The sequence below is a fragment of the Didymosphaeria variabile genome (genome assembly GCF_027946475.1).
Source record: "Didymosphaeria variabile strain IMI 356815 chromosome Unknown scaffold_2, whole genome shotgun sequence".
Classification (NCBI taxonomy): Eukaryota; Fungi; Ascomycota; class Dothideomycetes; order Pleosporales; family Didymosphaeriaceae; genus Didymosphaeria; species Didymosphaeria variabile.
Genome location: NW_026611621.1, coordinates 2,465,370 through 2,487,787, shown reverse-complemented (window position 1 = coordinate 2,487,787; position 22,418 = coordinate 2,465,370). Strand labels below are relative to the sequence as shown.

The 22,418-nt window shown below is 53.6% G+C and overlaps 7 protein-coding genes across 7 annotated transcripts; 2 read left to right on the top strand and 5 right to left on the bottom strand.

Annotated features, from left to right (window-relative positions):
* Positions 1-607: 607 nt before the first annotated feature.
* N0V89_002531 (uncharacterized protein) lies at positions 608-2,386 on the bottom strand (the record flags this gene model as incomplete). The annotated part of the gene is made up of 4 exons (XM_056211340.1): positions 608-903; positions 1,068-1,089; positions 1,137-1,537; positions 1,588-2,386. 4 exons carry the CDS (start codon positions 2,384-2,386, stop codon positions 608-610), a joined length of 1,518 nt encoding a protein of 505 aa, XP_056074813.1.
* A 1,537-nt stretch (positions 2,387-3,923) lies between these two features.
* On the bottom strand, positions 3,924-4,363 carry N0V89_002530 (uncharacterized protein; the record flags this gene model as incomplete). The annotated part of the gene is made up of 2 exons (XM_056211339.1): positions 3,924-4,244; positions 4,304-4,363. The coding sequence occupies 2 exons, from the start codon at positions 4,361-4,363 to the stop codon at positions 3,924-3,926; spliced, it is 381 nt and encodes a 126-aa protein (XP_056074812.1).
* A 1,810-nt stretch (positions 4,364-6,173) lies between these two features.
* N0V89_002529 (uncharacterized protein) lies at positions 6,174-7,612 on the top strand (the record flags this gene model as incomplete). Its single annotated transcript, XM_056211338.1, has 5 exons — positions 6,174-6,563; positions 6,615-6,897; positions 6,947-7,204; positions 7,304-7,315; positions 7,365-7,612. 5 exons carry the CDS (start codon positions 6,174-6,176, stop codon positions 7,610-7,612), a joined length of 1,191 nt encoding a protein of 396 aa, XP_056074811.1.
* A 292-nt stretch (positions 7,613-7,904) lies between these two features.
* GUT2 (mitochondrial glycerol-3-phosphate dehydrogenase) lies at positions 7,905-10,253 on the bottom strand (the record flags this gene model as incomplete). Its single annotated transcript, XM_056211337.1, has 3 exons — positions 7,905-9,364; positions 9,412-9,671; positions 9,724-10,253. The coding sequence occupies 3 exons, from the start codon at positions 10,251-10,253 to the stop codon at positions 7,905-7,907; spliced, it is 2,250 nt and encodes a 749-aa protein (XP_056074810.1).
* Positions 10,254-11,248: 995 nt separating this feature from the next.
* On the bottom strand, positions 11,249-14,121 carry N0V89_002527 (uncharacterized protein; the record flags this gene model as incomplete). The annotated part of the gene is made up of 6 exons (XM_056211336.1): positions 11,249-12,137; positions 12,312-12,395; positions 12,441-12,454; positions 12,678-13,581; positions 13,742-13,990; positions 14,111-14,121. 6 exons carry the CDS (start codon positions 14,119-14,121, stop codon positions 11,249-11,251), a joined length of 2,151 nt encoding a protein of 716 aa, XP_056074809.1.
* A 1,581-nt stretch (positions 14,122-15,702) lies between these two features.
* Positions 15,703-16,729, bottom strand: ILV6 (acetolactate synthase, regulatory subunit; the record flags this gene model as incomplete). Its single annotated transcript, XM_056211335.1, has 2 exons — positions 15,703-15,803; positions 15,856-16,729. The coding sequence occupies 2 exons, from the start codon at positions 16,727-16,729 to the stop codon at positions 15,703-15,705; spliced, it is 975 nt and encodes a 324-aa protein (XP_056074808.1).
* A 257-nt stretch (positions 16,730-16,986) lies between these two features.
* ACO2 (aconitate hydratase) lies at positions 16,987-22,108 on the top strand (the record flags this gene model as incomplete). Its single annotated transcript, XM_056211334.1, has 12 exons — positions 16,987-17,277; positions 17,326-17,481; positions 17,686-17,707; positions 17,766-17,818; positions 17,866-18,030; positions 18,076-18,855; positions 18,901-18,920; positions 19,245-19,344; positions 19,447-20,232; positions 20,282-20,357; positions 20,410-20,922; positions 21,057-22,108. The coding sequence occupies 12 exons, from the start codon at positions 16,987-16,989 to the stop codon at positions 22,106-22,108; spliced, it is 4,014 nt and encodes a 1,337-aa protein (XP_056074807.1).
* Between the last annotated feature and the right edge of the window lie 310 nt (positions 22,109-22,418).

The following is a 22,418-nucleotide window of genomic DNA, read 5'->3' as shown; positions in this document are numbered from 1 at the left end:
TTTGGAAAGTATCCAACGAAGAAGAGAAATTTGACTCATCTAAAAGTAGCTTGCTTTTCTTACCAGAGTAGAGGGATATAGCGAGATGTTGGATCAAAGATCTTCGTGCACAAGCCTGCACCGCTGGAGACCATCGGGCGCAGTACTATTGTCTGGTGATATCTCATTCACCTTCAACGATGTTGCTCACCGTCCCGAACGCTTTTGCTAATAATAAATCCCGATGCTAGCATCGAGCGCAGATCTCTCGCCCTGTTCCACAGCGAAGGTAATCCATTCGGGCCCAACACTTTAGGTGTGGTGGATACAAGAGCATCATGTATCCAAATAAGCTCTAGATTTTCGATCACCTGAGGTCCGACAACGATCTTCGTATGTATCGTGGTACCCTCCCAGCCCCGACCCTCAATAACAAGTCTGGTCAAATCACTGCATCTCTACGAGCTTTGCTGCCTAGAGCATGTGCCAAAAAAGCCAGAAGGGACGTATACACGATCATACCGGACAATTGGGGAAGCGCATTCTTTGCATGGCTTCTAAGTGTATTTGGCAGTAATCTCTAGAGCGCGCTCATACGAAGGTCATTCAGCTCGACAAATAGCCTGGTTTAAACCTCCTCGACACGTTCGTGGCCCTTCTCGAGGATCTGATCGGCGTGCTTGACAGCCTTGATCGCATCGTCCTCAAGTGTCATGCTAAGACCGATCTCCCTCCTAGCCTCGGCGAGCATTATAGCGTCCTCCGCACCAGTCCGGCTGTTGAACACGCGATCCATCTCTTCTAATGTCGCACCCTTTGTTTCCGGAAGCTGGAAAATGACCCATACGATACCGACGGCGAGGAAAACGGCGAAGAAGATGTAAGTTCCCCAAGCCCAGTTCTCGAGCATTGGCGGTACGAAGACTAGGGTACAGGATCAGTGTATGTCGCAATGAAAATGGAATGATCGCACTTCGCTTGGGTAGAAGCGAAGCCAAGGACGAATATTTTTCTCATGTGTAACGAGGGTAGAAAGGCTTCTTCCTTTGCTTTGAAGAACGTATCTACTTTGTACCGAGAAGACTTACAAGCGACGGCAAAGTTGTTAAGCTATAGTGGTCAGCAGATTCATGAGCTAGCTATAGTAAAAGACATACCCAATTAGACGAGGCGCCAATGGAGGCACCCTTGGCTCGAATAGAGAGCGGGAAGATCTCAGACACTAGAGTCCAGGAGACCGGACCCCAGGTGGCACCGAAAGCGCCGACATAGATCCAGATAAACGCAACAACGATCCAGCCCTCGGCGGAGTGTGCTACCCAATCATGCCTGAACTTCGCAACCATGACTCCAGCGATGACCATAGAACAGAACATGACGACGGAACCGACGATCAACATGGGCTTGCGGCCTACTTTATCGATAATAGCCATGGCCGGAAGGGTGCTGACGAAGAATACCACACCAGTAACACCGGTGGCGAGAAGAGCTTGGGTGCCTCCAGTTAATCCGAGGGACAAGAAGATATTACTTGCGTAATAGATGATCGCATCGATACCTGCAGGATATTAGGTCGACTCAAAAGGTTGGTCGTGGAACGGAACTCACCAGACCATTGTTGGAAGAACATGACAAGCCAAGCGGTAGCAACTCTCTTGAAGTTGTCCCAAGTGCGAACAATGTGGTAGTACTGGGCAAACTCTCGCGCCCAGACACTTCCCGTCTCCTTGGCAGCCAGGTTGGGGAAATGCTTTTTAAAGTTACGCTGCTCGAAGAGCGCTTCAGCTTTGATCTCCTTGTATTCGATTTGTACGAGCTCATGCTCAACAGGTAGCTTTCGAAGGTAGCTGATAGTCTTCAAAGCTTCCTCATCGCGACCTTTCTTGACTAGCCAACGAGGAGAGAATGGCAACCACCAGATACCGCAAGCAAGAATGGCGGCTGGGATGCCTTGGATGATGGAGGGAAGCTGCCACGCGAGGTTCGCCTGATTTTCGCCAGTACCGCCAATGTAGTTCGATCCATATCCGATCCAGAAGGAGAGCATGATACCCAGGATGGTCGCGAACTGATAGAACGAGACGATCAAACCCCTCAGTTCCGGTGCTGCGATTTCGGCATTGTACAAAGGTCCGCTACCACTAAACGTTCCAACCCCAATCCCGGTGAAGAATCTGCCCGCATACAGAAGGCTGGGCCTGTGGTGGCTGGCGCCGATGTACAGATATGACCCAAGGACAACCCAGATGCAGGCGCTGAACATGGTGTATTTACGCGAGAAAATCTCACTAAGTACACCAGCCGATAGCGAGCCCAAAATTCCACCCAGCTGTAGAATAGAGGTCAACCAGCCAGTAGCTGAAGACGAGTTGACGACGGATGGAAAGTTGTCCATGAATCGTGTCATGACGAGGGACTGTCCCAGGACTCCCTGCTGGTAGCCATATTCGAAACCCCCAAAGCTATTACGAATCAGCCAGACCTTGCGAATACGACCGCACGATTTCTTACGAAGCGAAAAAGGCAATGACTAAGAGCTTTGGGTTATGAAGCAACGTCCTCCATCTGTTTTTGTACGCAGCCTGTGTGCGGACCTGCGCTGAAGTGAGCGACGCGTTGCGAACGGTAGCGTCCATAATGAATCTTTCAATCCTTTCCTCAGTGCCTTCCGACTGCGGACCTTGACAACACCGAAACTTTACAAGGAAGTGTAAAAAGGCACAGATGCTGGAAGATGGAAGAACGATCAGGAACCTGCCTTATAACAGTTGCCTAGCATCGCTGTCCTGGCCCGCGTTCTACATCGATTCAGGTAGGCAAGCCGCTAGCGGGGCTCCACGGGGATGATGATTTGTCGACCCCAGTGAGGAGAAATGCGGGACCCCACAATCCGTCCCCAAAGCTGCAAATTTGCACCACGCTGCCGCCGACAAGGTTACTGTCGTATGGGTTTGTGGGACGTGTCGTAGAAATCCCTCGACTGGTGCGATTAGCGCCAGTGGTTTGGATTCCCCAATGGGGCTGACATCTGGATGTTTCCAATCACCTGAACGGTGGTTACAATTTCCTCTTTCGGAGACCCACTCAACGTTGCTTCGAATTCGTATAGAAGAGAGTATTGCAATTCCGTTCAGTTTCATCATGATCAAAGAGACACAGGTCGGACACGTAAAGTTCGGAGATGTCTGCCTGCCTTCGAGCGATGCATTAACGCGGTGTAAGACAGTTCGTGATGAATCATGGAGCGCTTAAGTTTACTAGATCGGCTCACTCTCACCGAGACCCGAGACGAGTCAGAGGTTCACCACGCACACATCTCGCACGATCGCGTTCAGCATGCTTCGATACACAAAGGACGTCATTGAATGTAGGAAATTTATAGTACGAACATCATTGCGTATGATTAGAAACTGTCGCTTTGGCGCGTTTCGGGTAGGACGGTGCTGCTGTATTTACGTTCCAGATGTTGAGATGATCACACCAAACGTTGAGGTTGACACTCGTCTTGTTCTGGAAACCCTAAGCACATGTAGAGAAGAAGATGAGCTGATTCACTGGTGGGACTTCTACAGGACACGAGTATTTTATTCTTCAGCAACGCTGGCGAAACGAATCTAGAAACAGCCCCGTTGCAAAACAGGCACGATCGAATATCCTTCGGTACTGGAGATCCGATTCGCGAAGCTGTCACAATGGGACCCTTGTATATGAGGCCATCTGATAGGTGCAGCATTGGTATCTCGCGGCGTGAACATATTGGCATTGATCAGGCCGCTAAATGTGCTGACCATGCTGATGCGGCCTTATCGTGCATCTAAAGTGTGGTATCATGCAGTATCTGCCCGATACAAGCAAGCTACCCTGTAACATTCGTAACAACATAGATCAGATTGTACCGAATAGACAGATTCTAGACCGACGTGTAATTACCTTTTGTGTTTTACTCAGTACACGTACGTAAACCTTGGATTCTCCCTATCCGTAAGCCTTTGCCATACATCGCGCTGCATGTATTGCTCCTCCAACGTTTGATCGACCACGTTCCGTTTGCGATTCACAAAAGTGTAGTACGCAGATAACGTGCAAGTCACAGAAGCACAACCTGCCAGAGTTCCCATAATGGCAAGCTTGGCCGGGCGATATTGTGGCGCGTCTCGAGCCTGGAACGTCTGCGGACCGATGATGTTGCCGATGGAGAAGGAGCCACTGACGATAGCGGCAGAGAAGGCGCGTTTGGTTGCGCCTGCAATATTTGCGGCTGTCCACTGGAAGCTGCGCGTTAGCAAGAATGGCATGAGCGATGTGGCATGCTGGTGGTACATACGCTGTAGAAGATGGCGAGCGGCGCGACGATAGCGTTCATAAGATAGATTCCGGCTAGCATACCTGCGTGGTTGCTTACGGGCAGAAATGACATGAGCGCGCTACCAATAATGCTGTATTCGATGGTAAATACGCTCCGTAACCACGTGGGCGGAGTGATTGATGTGCTTCAGAGGACTTACGCGGGCATTATACAAGCCATGATCCAGGCCCATCGATGAGACTGCTTTCGGATGCCGTAGCCTACAAGCAGTATAAAGAACATACTAACGGCTCCAGATGGTATGTTCATCACGGCAGCTCGAGGACCGCTATAACCCATGTTTCTGATGAGTGTAGACGAGTACGTGGTGACTACGCCGCTCGAAACCGATAACTTTTGCACGAAAGGGGTCAGTCACGTCCAGCGCAATGGAAGCGTCGGAGAAGCACTCAACGTACCAAAGCGACCGCTAGAACAAGGAGATACACCTGTGGATCTACGAGCGCTTCCATAATCTCACTGAACCGGAATTTGCTATCCTGAATGCCCGTCTGATTGACACAGACGTGCTTTAGGTGTGTAATTTTCTCATCTTTCGTCAACCAACGAGCCTGCATTGGTGTATCTGGTAAGAAGACAATCGTGCAAAGGCCGATCACGACAGTGAGGCAACCGAGTACCACAAACATGATTCTCCAGCTGGAAAGTCCGTTACCTGGCTCGATTTGCTGGAATCCGTATGAGACGGCGCCGCCGAGGATTTGGCCCACGCCGAGACCGCAGTACCACAGACTAAAACGAGGAGCCTGTTCGGATTTTGTGTACCATTGACTGCTTATCAGCATGAGAGATGGACCGATAGTCGCTTCGAAAATGCCTAGGAATATGCGAGAAGTGAGCAAAGTCTCATAGTTGTGCGCCGCTGCACCGCAGGCTGTCGCAACACCCCACAGCATAACATTGGCACCGACTAGGATGCGCGGGTGCAAAGTCAGCCGCGAGTTACCTTTTCGTAGAGTCTGGATACATACGCCATTTAGCAGACGGGACTACCTGGAGAAAATAAGCTGGGGCAACACTTCATTAGCCGCTATGTGGAAAACCATCGGGAACGAATAGCTCACTGTTGGGTACTTCAAAGCAAAGCAGTGCGACGAAGAGAAATATCGCTACGTTGCTGAATTCGCTGCCTTTGAGGTGAAGGTCTTCGTGAAGACCCATGACCGCCGCGTACTATGCACGTTATCGATGATGCAAACCGAACGAGACCAGGAATGCTGGCATACATTGAGGATAACTTTGTCGAGGAATTGCATCGTGTAGCAGCAGAACATCAGAGGCACAACGTGCCAGTCAATCTTTCTGCGTATTCGACGTAAGGAAACGATGTCAGCTGAGTCTATTTGGGCATCTCGATGTCTGTCGAGGAACTCCCAAGCAGCATCGATGCTCGATAAATTGCCAGCAGGCTGACCGATTTCGGCGTGAAGACCCATCTGAAACGCAGTGAGTCCAGGGCAGTAGAAGACGACAGATATAAGCAGCTATATATCAGAAGTCTAGGGAAGCTACACAAGATGATGTGCGGGGTAGTTGCCTATGCTGTGTCGTGCCCGGTCACACACTTGACGGCAGCTGCCTATTCTAGAGCTTAGCCATGCGGTATGCAAAGCACTTGTGCGTTGGGGATCGGTGAACATTATCCCACTGGGCCAGGCTGCACGTTGAGCTGAGAGACTCGGCGCTGGTGGCCCCGAGTTCACACGTAGTATAGATGTCGCCTTAATAAAGTACATGCAGATCGCTTAGACACCCAATCATTGCATGTCCCGAATCTGTCGACCGTGAACAGCACCTTTCGTGAGTGTGGAGAAACATCCAGACAAACATGGCCGACGGAAGCGCAAGACCCGTCATCATCGTTGGCGCCGGCATCAGCGGCCTCCTCCTCGCGCAGTATCTGACCCAATCTGGGATACCTTTTCGAATTTTCGAGCGCCGGGAGGACCTTGCCACGACAAACGTTGGTTGGGGACTGACTCTTTCCTGGTCTCTTCCCACACTGAGAAATTTGCTTCCGGCTCCGCTGCGAGAACGTTTACCTGAGGCATATGTAGACAGTGCCGCCGTAGAGCGGGGCGAAGCGTCCGCGTTCCCTTTCTTCGACCTCAGCACGGGAGAGCTTAAAGCTAAGACGCCCCTGGCACCAGAGTCTCAGAGAATCCGGGTCAGCCGCGAGAGGTTCAGAAAATTATTGGCAACCGATATCACAATCGAGGTAAGGTGACAAAGGCGCGCTGTTCAGCACTCAAGCGCTGATGTATTCTAGTGGGGGGAAACATTCACTTCCTACGATACTGGCGAAGACTGTGTATCTGTCCGCTTCGAGGATGGATCGCAATGCGTGGGCTGTCTTTTAGTGGGCTGTGATGGTGCTCATTCCAGAGTTCGTCGCATTCTGCTTCCTAAAGCGCAGAACAACCACATCCCTATCCGCGTAATGGGCACAAAAGTGCACTTGACTCCGAGCGAGATCGAGCCCTTGCGAAATCTCGACTCTTTCTTTCTGCAAGCTACGTCGTCTCGAAATAATACCTTCACATACTTCAGCGGTAGGCAACAATCCTTCTCACACTCGAATCAGGCTGATTGGGGCCACAGTGCTGGATGCACCTGGCGATGAGGGTGGACAAACCTACACTGCCCAGTTTGTCGTTTCCTGGCCATACCGCAAAGAGCTCCCTGTTCACGACAGCCTGGTCGCTATGCCTACTTCAGATACTGCAAGGCTAGAGTTGCTGAAGACGTTTGCTGAGACGTGGGCGGAGCCCATTCGTTCTTTCGCACTCAACCTGCCAAACACAGTTGAATTGAAGCCTCTGGAGCTTTCAGACTGGCCACCACCAAGAGGTATTCATGGTACGGGACGGGCGGTGCTGGTTGGGGACGCATTTCACCCAATGGCTATGTGTTAGCATTTCATCCCTCTAGATAGCAACATCAGCTAACGACTACTAGATCGTGGCGATGGTGAGTGCCCCTGATTTATCGACTTCGAGAGGTCGAGCTGATTGAGCAGGTGCAAACCACAGCATCCAAGATGTCCAAGAGATTGCCCGCAAAGTCGCACCAATGCTGTCTGCACGGTCTTCTGAGAACGCCTTGCGGGCTGCGATAGATAGATATGAGAACGAAGTCACCGCTAGATGTCGTCCAGCTGTGTTGGCTTCAAGGCAAGCTGCACTCGATGCACATGAGTATGGCAGGATCAATGCGAGCAGTCCGCTGCTGAGTCCACGGGTTATGAAGCTTGAGTTTAACGAATGAGAGAAGACGTAGGCTAGATTACCGCTGTTGTACGCTTTTACGATCCTTTCTGCTCCGCTATAAATAGGAGACTGATCGTGCCTGGACGCACGATGCCCAAGGCGTATAGCAGCGGAGACGGCTGCAAGATGAGAGTGATGCAGGCGAAAGAAGTCTGAATGTGATAGTGTAAGGATAATTTGGCTATATACAAGGTGTTTTAACAGGAGGCGGGTGAGTTGATTAGGTAACGAGTAGGTAGAAAGATGCGAGGGAACGCTACACCGGACGGCCCAGATGGAGAAAAGGGAACCTATTTGTTCGCCTTTGAGTCTTCTCCGATGACGGGGTTGTGCCCAGGTGGAATTTTGGAGTCCGAAGGGAGGGGCTCATCAGGCTTGTCTGTATCACCATTAGCGATCCATCGCCACAACAACATGGAGGGACTCTTATTACCGTGCCTCGCGTACAAATGATACTCCTCATCAGCGTACTTGCCCACGCGCCCACTCTCCACATCCTTCCTTGTCAAAGTAAGCTTGCCCTTCGGCAGGCCCATACTCCCCAGGTATGTAACCGAATTCTTCCACTCCGTCTCCTTCCGCTTGGAGTCCCACTTGAGCTCCTCAGCCATGAGGTCAATGACTACAGGTAGAGCCTCAAGGGCAGCCTGTGCGTTCAAGAACGCAAGGCGCATACGTCGGGCAATAACGTCCGTAGCCGTTTGCGCATACTCGTGACGCACGCAGTACCGTACCTCGCCGTCAATGTACGGGTATAGCTCTGAAATTCGCTTGCCGCGGACAGGGAAACGTTGCTCGGTTGGAGCGGATAGTGCTGCGACGCTCCAGGCGCGATCACCGTAAGCAGTGCATAGGTACTTGGCGATTTCGGTTTCGATACCGTAGTGCTGAACGAGATTGATGAAAAGAGTCTTGGAATAGCCGTGGGCGCCAATCAAACGGACGCGGTGTGTCTGGCAAGTGCCGTCCAGGGGAGCCTCGTCTAGGACTTCGGTTCCACTGACACGAGGAGCGCTTGCGAGGGGCTTACTAGTGAGACCGAACTCCGTGATCGCTTCGTTGACAGTCTCCTCAGCCATTTCGCGATACGTGGTCCATTTCCCACCGGCACAGGTCAGCAGACCAGAGGGAGATGTAGTGACCAGGTGGTTGCGGACGAGACCTTCCGTCTTGCCAGCTTTAGGGTCGCGTACGAGGGGGCGAATGCCGGACCATGCGGCAAGGACGTCGCCTCGGCGTACGGCGATATCAGGTTGCAAGTAGCGGCGAATTTCCTTGAGAATCCAATCGATCTCGTCCTCACCAGCCACCGGATCTTTAGTAACTGAGGTAGCCGAATCAGTCGTACCTGCGATAGTGTTGCCTTGCCAAGGAAGGAAGAAAATGACCCTGCCGTCGGACGTAGAGGGGTCGATAAGTCCCATGTTTGCCGGGCTGAAGTAACCTGGCAGGATAACGTGCACACCGGAGCTTGGTGCAACAATCTCCTCGACGGTCGGTTCATCGAGCTTGCGAATTGAGTCTGTGAAAGGCCCCGTAGCGTTGATGATGCCCTTTGCCTTGATTGTGAATTCCTCCGACTTCTTACCATTCAGCTCAGTGATGCAGTCCTTGACACGCGCACCACTGAGTCTTCCAGACGCGTCCTTCTCGAGGCCGGTGACTTCCATGTGGCTTACGACAGTCGCACCGTACAACGCTGCGGTCATGGCAAGGGAAACGTTCATACGGGAGTCGTTGTGTGCACCATCTTGCAAATTTAGCGCCAGTTCACTGGATCAGGTTTGAGCGACCTACCGTAGTAGACCAAAGCGCCGAATAGGTCCTCCTTCTTCAGCATAGGAAATGCGTCCAGAGCCTTGCTTTTGGTCAAGAAGTAAGAACTCTCAATGTTTTCCGAGCCAGCCAGAAAGTCGTAGAATTTTGTACCCGCCCAGAAGTAGGGTGCCTGCCACCACTTCTGAATAGGAATCATAATCGGGAGCCATTGCGAGAGATGCGGTGCGGTATCCAAGAAATAGCGACGTTCGCGGAGTGCCTCAACAACGAGTTTGTACCTGTAGAACTGCACTTAGCGCAGTCGCATGTTGAGTTTCGTGTCCGCCTTACTGGTTGTAGTCCAAATTCCAAACAGCCTTTTCCAAATATCGTACACCGCCGTGCACAAGCTTCGTACTTTTGCTGCTTGTTCCACTGCTGAAGTCGTCTCGTTCTACAAGGGCGACCTTCAATCCTCGGGTGGCAGCATCGAGCGCGATACCAGTGCCGGTCGCACCACCACCGATGACCAATAGATCATATGGCTCCTCTTCGCTCTTCTCCTCAGCTGCATCTACAGCACCGGCGCCACCAGATCCCCAGCCAATGCTGTTTTTGACCTTGTCTGCAGCACTGGAAAGGACGCCAGCGCTTCGCTTCAGATCTGCGATCTGCTCGTCTCTCGACTTGGCATGGGGAAAGTTGGGTGGACGGAAAATGCCACCCTCGCCATACGTCGGAGGAGGGACTTGTGCCGCCTCGAGGCCGGGGATGTCGCGAGGACGATAGATGGAATAGAGCGCGGCTCCTCCGACCAGACCCGCGCCTGTGGTGTAGAGCAGCGGCCTGAGGATGCGACTTCCGCGGGCGCGCGTGGCCATATTATTGCAATTTCTTGCAGACTTTTTTGTTCGGATCAACAACGATGCGCTCTCCTTCTGCAGAGCGCGGTAAGATTTCTGTTGCACTCAGCACTTGAGATGCACGTTGGTAAAATAATGATAGTCAACAATGACTGTGCTGCAAACTCAGGCGCCAGGCCGCTTTCACAAGCCCACGGTGTTAGCTCCCTTTCGTCGCCGGAAAAACTGGATGCAGGCGGCGGCTCACCAGAGATGTTGTTCAAGACAGCATGACGAGCAGCGAGCAAGAGTAGGCAAAATTTTCCGGTTAGTGTCGGCGTGCCAACAGGGAGGTGGAGGAGAATTGTGGGCTTGCAGAGCTCGAGAGGTGTGAATGACGAAAGACGCGACGGGGGCTGGCGCCGTGCTGGGGCGGAGGCACTCGGCAGAATACCAACCCCGAGATTGGAACAGCTACAGCCGACCCGGTGCGGCTTGCAGCAAGGAGTCGTTTGACAGCGTCCCCATTTTTGTCCGACTTTTCCCTTCGCCCTGGACTCGCCACGACCACGTTCCGTGTTGCACAACGACGGCCCACTGTTCCGCAGAGCCTCACCAAGCTCAATCACGATCGATCGTCACAGAGCCCCACCTGGGGCCACCCCCACGCCCAGTGCGGGATGGCCGACTCCATCGCACTTCCCCATATGCAGGATAAGTCACACAAACTATTGCCCCATAAAAGCATCCAGAGCATGTTTTCAGGGGTGCATGGCACGCCCTCAATGCATCGCTTTTGTTCGTTCTTCATAGCTCGAGTCATGTGTACATGGACAATCATTTCGTGTTGTTATAAACTTCCCACGTGTTCTTGCATCGACCGATGGGGATCCAACATCACCCGACACTCCCCACAGAATGAGCCGGCTTCCGGACGCCTCATAAGCATTTGCCAGCTTTCCCATGAGGCCCTCCATCATCAATTCCACATCCAAACCCGTGCCCTGCCCCGCCCAGTCCAGTTCCTACTAGTGTCAGAAGCTCCTGAACACCCATATGAGAAAGAGGACGTCCACCACCACGTTGGCCGCGAAAATCATATACACCCCCCCCTTATGCACCCAACCCGGAGTTTCCCTCGTTTGCATGCTGATGATAGCTACCATGCCCAGCAAGAGGTTGACGATCGTTCCAAATAATACTACCGAGTCAACTACACCGACCTCCTTCTTGCGGCTTGTCATCACCATCGTGCCCAGTAGTGCGTCAATGACGATTGCCATTGCTAAGCACGTCGTGTAAAAATACAGTTTCGTTCTTTCGGCCTTGTGCCGGCGCATGTCGAGTTCCCTAAGTAGACTGCGGTGTTCACGAGCTGTCTCGCGTCGCTGGGTAAGGAGAGCTTCGACATCGTGATGTGGGTCACGCAACTTCTGCAACAAGCCGCTGAAGTATCCTTGGCGGCGTGGCACGGCTTTAGAGGAAGCGAATGTGCCGTAGCCGTGTGGTGGAGTCACTGGGGAATCTTCGTCTTCGCTGCTTTCTGCTGACGACAATGAAGAGTCTTCTGCCGCTTCTTCCTTGATACCGAACAGCCTGCGTGTCTTTCTCGCCAGTTCTTCGAATAGCTCTTGTCCCGGAAATTTGACCTCGGCGTCGGGATCGACGTAGATGTAGTAGCCATCGTCTCCGTCTTCAGGATTGTCGTACTCATTCCAATAGCGCTGTTGTTCCGGTTCCGGCTGTTCCGGGACCGTAGACGGCTTCCCCTTTTTCCGGAATGCTCGCAATGGCGGAGCTTCTTCTACGAACTCGGGCGCGGAAGTGGCAGATGTATCGTTCCAAAGCGCCGAAGGACTCGTCTGGCCCCCAGTGGATGCGCCTGATGTTCCAGGTGGCGAGAGCTGGGATGAGCCGGCCGTGCTATTCGCTTTCCGACGTTGTCGATCTGTTGAGGGAGGAAGTTTGCGAATATCTTTGTCAAACAACGGTACCTAGCGACGTTAGTGCTACTGCCAGCCAACGCCATTGTCATCGGGAGAACCCGTCCAGGCACCTTCGAGTCCAAAAACATAATGATGAAACAAGCTGACTCACCCAGATCGGTGCAGACATTGCGGTTGGTCGGCAACATGCCCAAACTGCTTGCGCTTGTAGAGAGAACCCACGAACTCGCTCGACCTATTAAGTCAATGTAAATTCATAGAAGAATTGCTGTCCACGTACCAAGTGACTCCGGTCTAGCGTCTGTATCAGTGCTGATGCGTGCGCACCTTCTTTCCGTATTTCCAAGATAGCATGAGGAAAGCTGATTGATCCCGTGCGACCAGCCGACATCCAATCTTCAGTGCCCAGATCCTTGTGCAATGAACTTTTCATAAATACGTCTCTGTCCAGCGTAGCCCACATCCCTCCCGCGCCGTTGTTGTGGAGGCCCATGAACCTGGTGCGTTTGGAGCATACCCCTACAATCGGTCTGACACCTTCGTGGCTCTCCAGCCATTGACGAGCCGCAGTAACATTCGTCTCAGCATCAGCGGTCAGCTGGGATGAGTCCTTTCCCTGCGTATTCGGTAGATTCAGTTCTGCCAGAGGAGTGGATATTTCGAGGAAGCCTGGCAGATGCTTTCTCTCCAGCTTGGCTGTAAGAAAGGCTTCAGGAGACTTTTCAAGATCAAGCGCAAGCGCTGCGTCGCCAGATGAGGTCCAACGAGCATTACCGGCAGCCTTTACCTGCAAAGTGCCTGCCGTCTCTTCGCCAGATCCAAGCGAACTGGCGTTCTGTTTGATGGCAAACGACTCTGGATGGTCAAGGACCAACAGACCTACGCCATCTTCGCTACCTAAAAACCGATCGGTAGTGGTAGAGGATTTGCGACGGAGAGAAGTTGCTTCGGGTGAACCCCTGGTCGTAGGTGGGCTAGACGCTGTGATGAGACGCATATGTTGCAACAGAAGAACTTCAGCCTCAACGATATGATCTGGATGTATCCAGTATGTAGCTTTGCTTCCACGAGAACCTAGTGGCGTCAAGGAGAACGCAACATCGAAATCAAGTTCACTCCCATCCTGGCAAGTTTGAGAGATCCGCACCGTGGGCGATGAAGGCTTCACGCCATTGGGGGACTCGGATGCGCCAGCGACATCGAAAGGGGCGCGTAAAGCACCAAGAACTTCAATGTATTGATCCAGGAGGTATCCCAGGTCCAGCTGGTAGAAACTGGTCGGACTACTTGTAACTTCACTCTTGAATTGGCGTTCCAATTCGGCGTCCTTCGTCCAACGCTTATACTTTTTGAGAATCTTACGAAAGCCAGTTCGCTGAGCAACTTGGAACCGTGACAACGCGCGAATTTCTTCGCCCGCCCTAGCCGGTGTCAGCAATGTTCAAAACAGTGACGAAGGGGTTGTAGCCGCCGCTAGTCGACGTCTGAAGTGCCAACATGGCAAGCTCTTGCCACACCAGGATCGATATTTTGGCTTCGCTCGCAAACAATTTGCCGCACGAGAGTGTTCAAAGTACTCACTTGTTGACGTCTGCGTCGATCTTGGCAAACTTCTCGACTATGCTTGCTGGGAGCCGACCACGCTGCGTGCGCCGTGACTGTAGGCGCGTGAGGCTCTTGTGGATGTGGGTCAGCCTGCGCTCAATTTCTCCGCTCTTGCTTCGAACGAACAAGTTGATGCGATCATGCTGGGCCTTCAAGTCGCGATAGAAGGTGCCACCGAAGGCTTTCTCGCTCGACTCGCCCTGGCCTGGGATAGAGAGGGCCTTGCTAGTTCCAGATGTCGTCTGATGTTTGATAAGGTCTTTCAAGTAGTCGTAATCAATGTTGTCTGTGGTGGTCAGCGCCCAGTAAGTCAAAGGTGTCGTGAGCGGTGACGTGGATGCTTACAGTGAGCCCATTCTGGCGTAGACCGCTGGCGCAGCGTATCACCGTATTTCATGTCCTGCGGAGGAACGGAGACAAGTGACGGTTACAGCGACTGTGCACCGTTACACACAGGATTGCTATCGATATCTGGACGAGGCGTCAGAACATGTGCCGTGTCGATTGTCGGCCGCACGGCGACATAAAAGCGCATACCAGGGGAATGCGAAGCGACGATGGGGAGTCGGAGGGTATCCGAAGTGGTCGACTGGAGTGACTAGGTAGCGGGAGGGGCCAGTAGTGCAACGGTGGTCCGCAAAGCTACAAGACCGAGCGATGACGCAAGGGCCGAGGTTGATGGTGAGCACGTTTCCAACTGCCACAAACACAAACACTCGCGAGAGGGAACGGCACTGTCAAATAGCAACGGGCAGTTGGGCGTGACAGGGGAGGAAAGAAATCGGCGCCGCATCGACGTATGCATGCGGCACGCGTCCGTCAAGTGGGTGCTCTCGTCGGCGCACGCCAATCAGCATTGCCCGGCAGGCTCAATCACGGCTAGGTAAGAGATGGTCCGATTAGCGTGTAGGCGCGTGCGGGTGCAATCTGCAAACCTCAATCCCCACGACCTCGCTTGCACATGCATCCATGCGACATGCAGACTCAAGACTCAAGACCGAGTCCGGACGATACATCTCCCTGGGCTCCGCGGCCTGTGGCTAGCATGCAGCATGCCGACCGTGGTGGACGAGAGATTGCACTCTGCTTTCCCGATCCGGACGACGAGAGGGGCCTGCGCGCCATGGACGTTGCATCGCCGTCTCGCCTCCCGCCGCCGTCAAGAGCCGCATGAGAAGCCGCCGTCAAAAGCTTCTACCCGTGTTCCCTTGATTCGTGGTGAAGAACAGCACACGTTGACCGTGACTCGCATGCGCGTTGTGGGTCTTTCTGGCCCAGTCCTCCACGCTGCACGTCCAAAATCTTCAGGGTCTAGCGACGGCTGGGAGCCGGGTGGAGCTCGTTGGCACTACGATATTGCCTCGTAAGGTTGCTCCAGTCTGCAGATAAGGCCCGGCCACCCAAGTCCTCCTACAGGCGGGCTGCACGTTTGGGCATGCTACCGTCACTGCCGTCTCTCACCACCTTACATCACCGGCAGGGGTGCATCGCGGCAAGTGTCGACATGTCAGAAGCAATCGCAGAGTCTCCCTCGGATTGCGAATCGGGGAATACACATGCTGAGCGAAGGATCAATATGCATTTTCGCGTTGCAGGCTGCAGGCATTGGACCCGAGTAGTTCCAGCATGTGCGACGTGGGGCCTACGCCGCACGCGCTCACTTACCCAAAGCATCCGCTGCCATGCAGTCGCATCGAGTTCCACAATTCAACGTCTGCAAGAGCACCAAAGCTGCAGGTCGCGGTCCTTTGCAATCGCATGTCGTACTGTGGCGATGCAGTTGGTGCAAGATTTCTTAACGTCCTGTCAAACGGCAGAGATAAGCTTGATTCAGCTAGCCAATCCAATCCCTTCGCGAGTGCGCCAACTATTATATACACTGCATGAACGCCTACATGGTCTGGGTCCGCAACGGCTCTTCCAATCGCTCAAAGAGCTTAACCTGGAGGAAGGGTGCTCGTGTCGACAATGTCCTGTGCGTCCTTCTCCTCAACCTCGTTGGGCCCGTGCAGCGGAGAACGCGGTAGTGCCATGAGACCTGCAGGGCCGTTAGCCATGCGCCGGAGAAAATCACTAGTTGGTTGTCTTACCTGTCCTTGCAGATTCGAGAATGCCGAATGGAGCGATGAGCTTCATAAAGGCATCGATTCTGTACGACTTGGCCGACACTTCGACAATGCAGTTGTTAGTGCTGATGTCTAGCACTTTGCCGCCGAATTGATGAGTCAGGAAAGTGATGTCCTTGAGATGCTCGTGTTTCTGTCTGAGCGCTTGACTGATGGGCAGATTGCCGGGATGGTAGTCCTTCTTCAATGTCTCACGAGCTGCTGCGGTGGCGATTGCTTCGCGCTCCTCTTCGGACAGCTCCTCTAGCGGGACACCCTCCTCGATCTCAGGCATGTGAGCCATCTCACGGTGGTGGGCAAGGAGTTCCTCAAAGTACTCAGGGCCCAAAATGGAGACCTTGGCGAGAAGCAATTCTCGCTGTACGAGAGGAGACTGGGTATAGTCGAGAACGGCCCACACCGGGACGAGGTCCTCAAGCTGGCGGCGGGCCTGCTCCACCACGCCATCCTGACCTTGCAGCACAATGGTCATGCGAGAGAGGTCGTCGACCTCAGTGTTGCAGACCACCAAGCTGTCAATGTTGAAGCCACGAGCAGCGAGAATTCCGGACACGCGGGACAGCACACCGGGCTCGTTCTGCACCAAGCAGTTCAGGATATGACGCTTCGGAGGTGCCTGCGAGGGGAGCGGCGTCTCGTAGAGAATGCTGCTGACAGCGGCCTGGGCAGACCATGCCGGACGGTCTTCGGTAGGAAGCGGCGCAATGCGACGGTGCAATGCTTTGTAGGCCAGGGCTTGCGTGGACGAGGAGCTCGATGCTCGGCTTTGGCGAACGACGTCTGCGCACTGCCGGTTAAGCAGGCGAGGGAGTGCCAGAAGGGCCCGCCGAGAAGCCATTGTGAAGACGACGGCCACAGCGAGTGCAATTGAGCTGCGGTAAGAGGTAGGAGTGTCGATGACTGTCCGTGGGCGGTGACTAGATACGCTCCAGAATTCTGAGCTTGGTCGTTCCAGCGCCGACTTTCGCTCCGACAGCGACAGGGATTTGGCACGGATCAGCTTGGCGAACGTTCGGCTTTGCGACCTTTGCGCGCGCACGTAGCCTTGTCTACTTCAACACCATCTTGCTGCGCGCAACTGAAGACGCCGCAACCATGTCCGACAGCCCTCGTCCACGCTCGCGCTTCGACAAGACCGAGTCCGACCGACCGCCACGTTCGCGCTTCGATCGCCGCTCGCGGTCGCCCTCGAGCAGGGAGCCGGACTCGCGTCGCACGCGCAGCCCTGTTGCGCGCGAAGGCACAGACAGCCCCGCAGCCGCTGAGGCCAGAAAGGCGAAGGCGGAGGATGCTGCAGCGAAGGCGGCGGCCGCGGCTGCCAGGATCAACGCGCAGATTCAAGCGAAGAAGGGCATTCAGCATGTCGACGTGCCCCCGATTCGCGCTGTACGTACTCGACAGACTTGAGACAAACGCCCACTAACATCATCGCAGGCGCCTAGTCCTCCGGTCGTCAGGTCGCCGGCTGTCAATGCGGAAAAGAACAACTCCGGCGAAATCTTCCAGCAAGATGGGGACTATATCAAGGACATAGAAATCAATGACCTGAAGAATCGATACACACTGACCAAAGGAGCTGTGCAGAAAAGGGTAATTAGCTTTTGCGTCTCACACTGATCGTCCCAGGGCTCTTCCCTTCTATCCCCGTCTCCGGCTGTCTTGTGTTTCCAGCTGGCTGCATTGCTAGCCTACCATCAGTCGGAGCGGGAGCCCATTGTTGAGCATTTTCAGAGCTTACAGACATCTAGCCGCCCCACACATACTGCAGTTGCTGACCTCTACTGTGACATCTAGATCAAAGACGAGACAGGCGCCGGTACGCTCTTCCCGAACATTGCCTAACCTTTTAGAAAACCTGCTTATACGTGCATAAGATGTCACAACACGAGGCGAATACTACCCCGACAAAGCCATGGCTACAGCTGCTGTAAGTACGGAGCAGCGCATTTGCGACTTGTAGCTGACATACCGCAGAACCCCCCATTGTACCTGCGCGTTACCAGCACCTCCAAAGAAGGTCTTGAAGCGGCCGCACAGCAGATTCAAGATCTGATGAACCAGGAATTGCCCGACTTGGTTGATCAACGTAGATTCCGTCGCCGTGAGCCAGAGCAGTTCGAGCGCGACGAATTCGGGAGGGTACGTTGTCTCGCCGTAGACTATGGTCGGAGCTGACAGTCGCAGCGTAAATGGCCCGAAGAGAAGCTTCCTGTCGACCTAGAGCCTATCAGCGGCTTCAACCTACGCGCGCAAGTGGTTGGTCGCGGCGGCGACAATGTCAAGTACATCCAGCAAGAAACAGGCTGTAAAGTTCAGATCAAAGGCCGTGGATCAGGTTTCATGGAGCAGCAGACTGGCGCCGAGAGTGATGAACCCATGTTCCTTCATATCGCCGGACCGAAACCCGAGGGCGTTGAAAAGGCCAAAGAGCTGTGCGAGGAGCTTCTCAACAAAGTGAGGGGAGACTACCAATCTTTCAAGGAGAACGCATCGCAAGGCAGGTTCGGCGGTGGAGGCGACCGTTATGGAGGAGGACGCCCCGGCTATGGAGACCGTGGTGATCGCGATCGCAGTCAGAGCTATGGGCATGGTGGTGGCTACGGCGGTTATGGTGGGCACAATGGCCACTCCGACCTGCAGTCTCCCGTCGGAGGAGGCAGTGTGACCAACCAAGCTGCTCAAGATTACAACGCACAATGGGCTGCATACTATGCGCAACAGGGTCAACATGGTCAGGCTGGACAGCAAGCCGAGGACCCATATGCAGCCTACGGTGGTTACGAGGCGTACATGCAGATGTACTACGCGTACTATCAACAGCAGCAAGCTCAAGCAGGAACTCAGCAGTCGCCTCCTCCAGGTACTGCAGCCGCACCTCCGCCTCCTCCTGGAGAGCCTGCTCCTCCCGGTGCTGCTCCACCGCCTCCGCCTCCATCTGGCTCGCCTCCTGCAGGTTATGGCGCGGTACGTATGCAGCCTTCTAGCATGTGACCGAGCTAATTGTCCTAGGTTCCACCACCTCCTGGTTTGTAAGTATTAAGGTTGGAAATTCCTTTACTGTCATTGTAGTTCCTCCACTACATTCCTGATTCAGAGCGGTATCCTGTCGGTCAACTTCCTGCATGTGGACTCAATGCCGAGAGAAACCACTACCATTAAGCTCAAGCGTATCGAGTGGGCGGCCTCGGCCCGCTTATATCACAGTACCTATTAGGATAGCATTAAATCTTCTTTGAATAATTCTTCGTGTTCGGATTGTGTATGCGTGAACCCTGATGACTCCGAGTCGGCTCTGATTGGCTCGAGCTACCCCAGATTGCGCCGGGCCGACTTCGCAATCGACAAATTTCGAGACAGACATTCGCCGTCCTCCGCCTCCATCGCGTTGTGCCAGAGCTTTCTGAAACGATGCGGGCGCAAGCAATGCGGGCAGGACAGGCTGCCAATTGCAGAGTGAGTCCTCTCCTGATGCGCTACAGCGTTCTGTCCACCTCTTGCGCCTCCACAAGAAGCATGCGATGCTGTTTAGGAAACATTGAGCGCTGATATCTCCAGTCACTGCTACACGCTTCTCTCCGAACCTCCCACCTATCTTCGCGAAGATGTCTCGCGACCTCCCACAACGTTTCGCCGTCCCAGAAATCCGACATCGTGTCCCGCACGCCGCCATACCAGAAGCTGCTCGCTCGCCTGGAAGAAGTTCGTCGCGTGCTCGGTTCTACGAGGCAATTGACCCTCGCTGAGAAGATCTTGTACTCGCATCTTGCGAACCCTGAAGAATCGCTACTCACCAATACCTACCATGGCAAGGATGTGAGGGGCAAGGCAAATCTCAAGCTCAAGCCTGACCGGGTGGCTATGCAGGACGCCTCAGCGCAAATGGCACTGCTGCAGTTCATGTCTTGTGGCCTACCCAGTACTGCAGTCCCAGCCAGCATTCACTGCGATCATATGATTGTCGGTGAGAAGGGCGCGGATACCGACTTGCCCAACTCAATCGCAGGAAACAAGGAGGTGTTCGATTTCTTGGAAAGTGCCGCGAAGAAGTACGGCATTGAATTCTGGCCGCCTGGTGCGGGTATTATTCACCAGTCTGTATTGGAGAACTATTCGGCTCCTGGTTTGATGATGCTCGGCACCGACAGTCACACACCTAACGCGGGGGGTCTCGGGGCCATTGCAATTGGTGTCGGTGGTGCGGATGCGGTGGACGCTCTTGTCGATGCACCGTGGGAGTTAAAAGCGCCTAAGATTTTGGGTGTCAGGCTGGAGGGCGAACTGAGCGGATGGGCTTCGCCAAAGGATGTGATTCTGAACCTTGCAGGCCAGCTCACAGTCAGGGTACGTCAAGCCCGATTACAAGAGATCTCCATTAGCTAACGTATACTAGGGCGGAACTGGATTCATCATCGAATATTTCGGCCCTGGCGTTGAATCACTCAGCTGCACTGGCATGGCTACAATATGTACGTAACTATTCTAGTTGTTTTCTCTGGGCTAAGCTGACGCTGTTCGCAGGTAACATGGGTGCTGAAGTTGGCGCTACGACGTCTCTGTTTCCCTTCTCTCCAGCCCACGTACCGTACCTGGAGGCTACTCACCGCAAGACTATTGCTGAGGAAGCATCGAGGATTGCGAACTCGCCCATGCAACGAAATCTCTTGCGCGCTGATTCCGAAGCCGAATACGACAAGGTCATCACTATCAATCTCTCCACTCTCGAACCCCACATTAACGGACCTTTCACGCCAGATCTCTCGACGCCACTGTCCAAGTTCAAGTCAGTAGTCGAAGAGAAGGACTGGCCTAGAACATTTGGCGCTGGTCTGATCGGCAGTTGCACAAACAGCTCCTATCAAGACATGACACGTTCTGAGGAAATCGTCAAGCAAGCAGAAGCTGCTGGTCTGAAGCCCAAAGCGGACTTCTTCATCACTCCTGGAAGCGAACAGATCAGGGCTACTCTGGATCGTGACAACACGCTCTCGACCTTTACTTCTGCTGGTGGCACTGTTCTCGCAAACGCGTGCGGTAAGTCACACTTTCTTCTTTCGTTGTGATGACCTGGGCTGGACTCAATGCACCCACCCCTTACTCAATATGTGGACACCTAATTCTAGGCCCCATACTTGTGACAGTATGGCAGAGCTGACTCAATTCATTAGGCCCGTGCATAGGCCAATGGTCTCGCACAGACGGTATACCCAAGGGCGAAACCAATGCCATCTTCACTTCGTACAACCGGAATTTTCCTGGTCGCAATGATGGCAACCGAGGTACCATGAACTTCCTTGCTTCTCCTGAACTCATCACAGCAATGTCTTACTCCGGATCTACGACTTTCAATCCTATGACCGACAGTATTTCCACACCATCCGGCGAGGCTTTCAAGTTCTCACCACCCAAGGGCTTCGACCTTCCTTCAGCGGGCTTTGCAGACGGTAACCCTGAGTTCTTTGCCACACCGGGTGTTCCCGACCCAAGCGTCGAAGTCATCGTCGACCCTAATTCTAGCCGTCTGGAACTTCTCAAACCCTTCCCTGAATTCCCCAAGTCCGAGCTTGAAGCTCTCCGTGTCCTTTATAAAGTCAAGGGCCAGTGCACAACGGACACCATTTCTGCTGCAGGCCCGTGGCTCAAATACAAGGGCCACCTTACTAACATCTCAGAGAACACGCTCATCGGCGCCATCAACGCGGAGACTGACGAAGTCAACGTCGCATACGATACGGATGGTAGCAAGTACGGTATCCCGGAGCTTGCGAAGAAGTGGAAGGAGAATGGGCAAGAGTGGCTTGTCGTTGCGGAGCACAATTATGGCGAAGGCTCTGCACGTGAACACGCTGCGCTGCAGCCGCGATTCCTCGGCGGCCGCATCATCCTTTCCAAGTCATTTGCACGTATCCACGAAACGAATTTGAAGAAGCAGGGTGTTGTTCCACTGACATTTGCAAACGAGGCGGACTACGACCTCTTCGATGCGTGCGATGAGGTTGCCACGAGGGGGTTGTTGGACGTACTGAGGAGTGGAGGCAAGGGCGAGGTCGAATTGGTCATCAAGAAGAAGGATGGAAGTGAAAAGATCATCAAGACCAAGCACACATTGAGCGAGGATCAGTGCGGGTTCGTACTGGCAGGAAGCGCATTGAATCTATTGGCCAGGAATGCGGCCGAGCAGAGAGAGGAGGTTACGAGGGCGAACGAGTTGTCTGACTAGGGCTAGGTGGAGGTAGACGTCGTTGGCATTACGGCGTTGTAAATCTGGGATATGTCAAATGTATACTTTCATCATTCAGGTTGCCGAGGCTCAAACGCTCGAGTGGAATGCGCCTGGGCTCTCATCCTTGCAACACGTATCTGCAATGACGCCCGAAAGATCCTTCACGAAACAGGGTGCCGGAGATAACGTGTATGACGATGGGTATGCCTCCACGCGACCTTGAACATTTTCAAACCCAAACGCAGAGGTAGTCACGTGGTAGTGTACATGCCGAGGTCTCACTTGTTGCCAGAATCTCTAGGGCTGC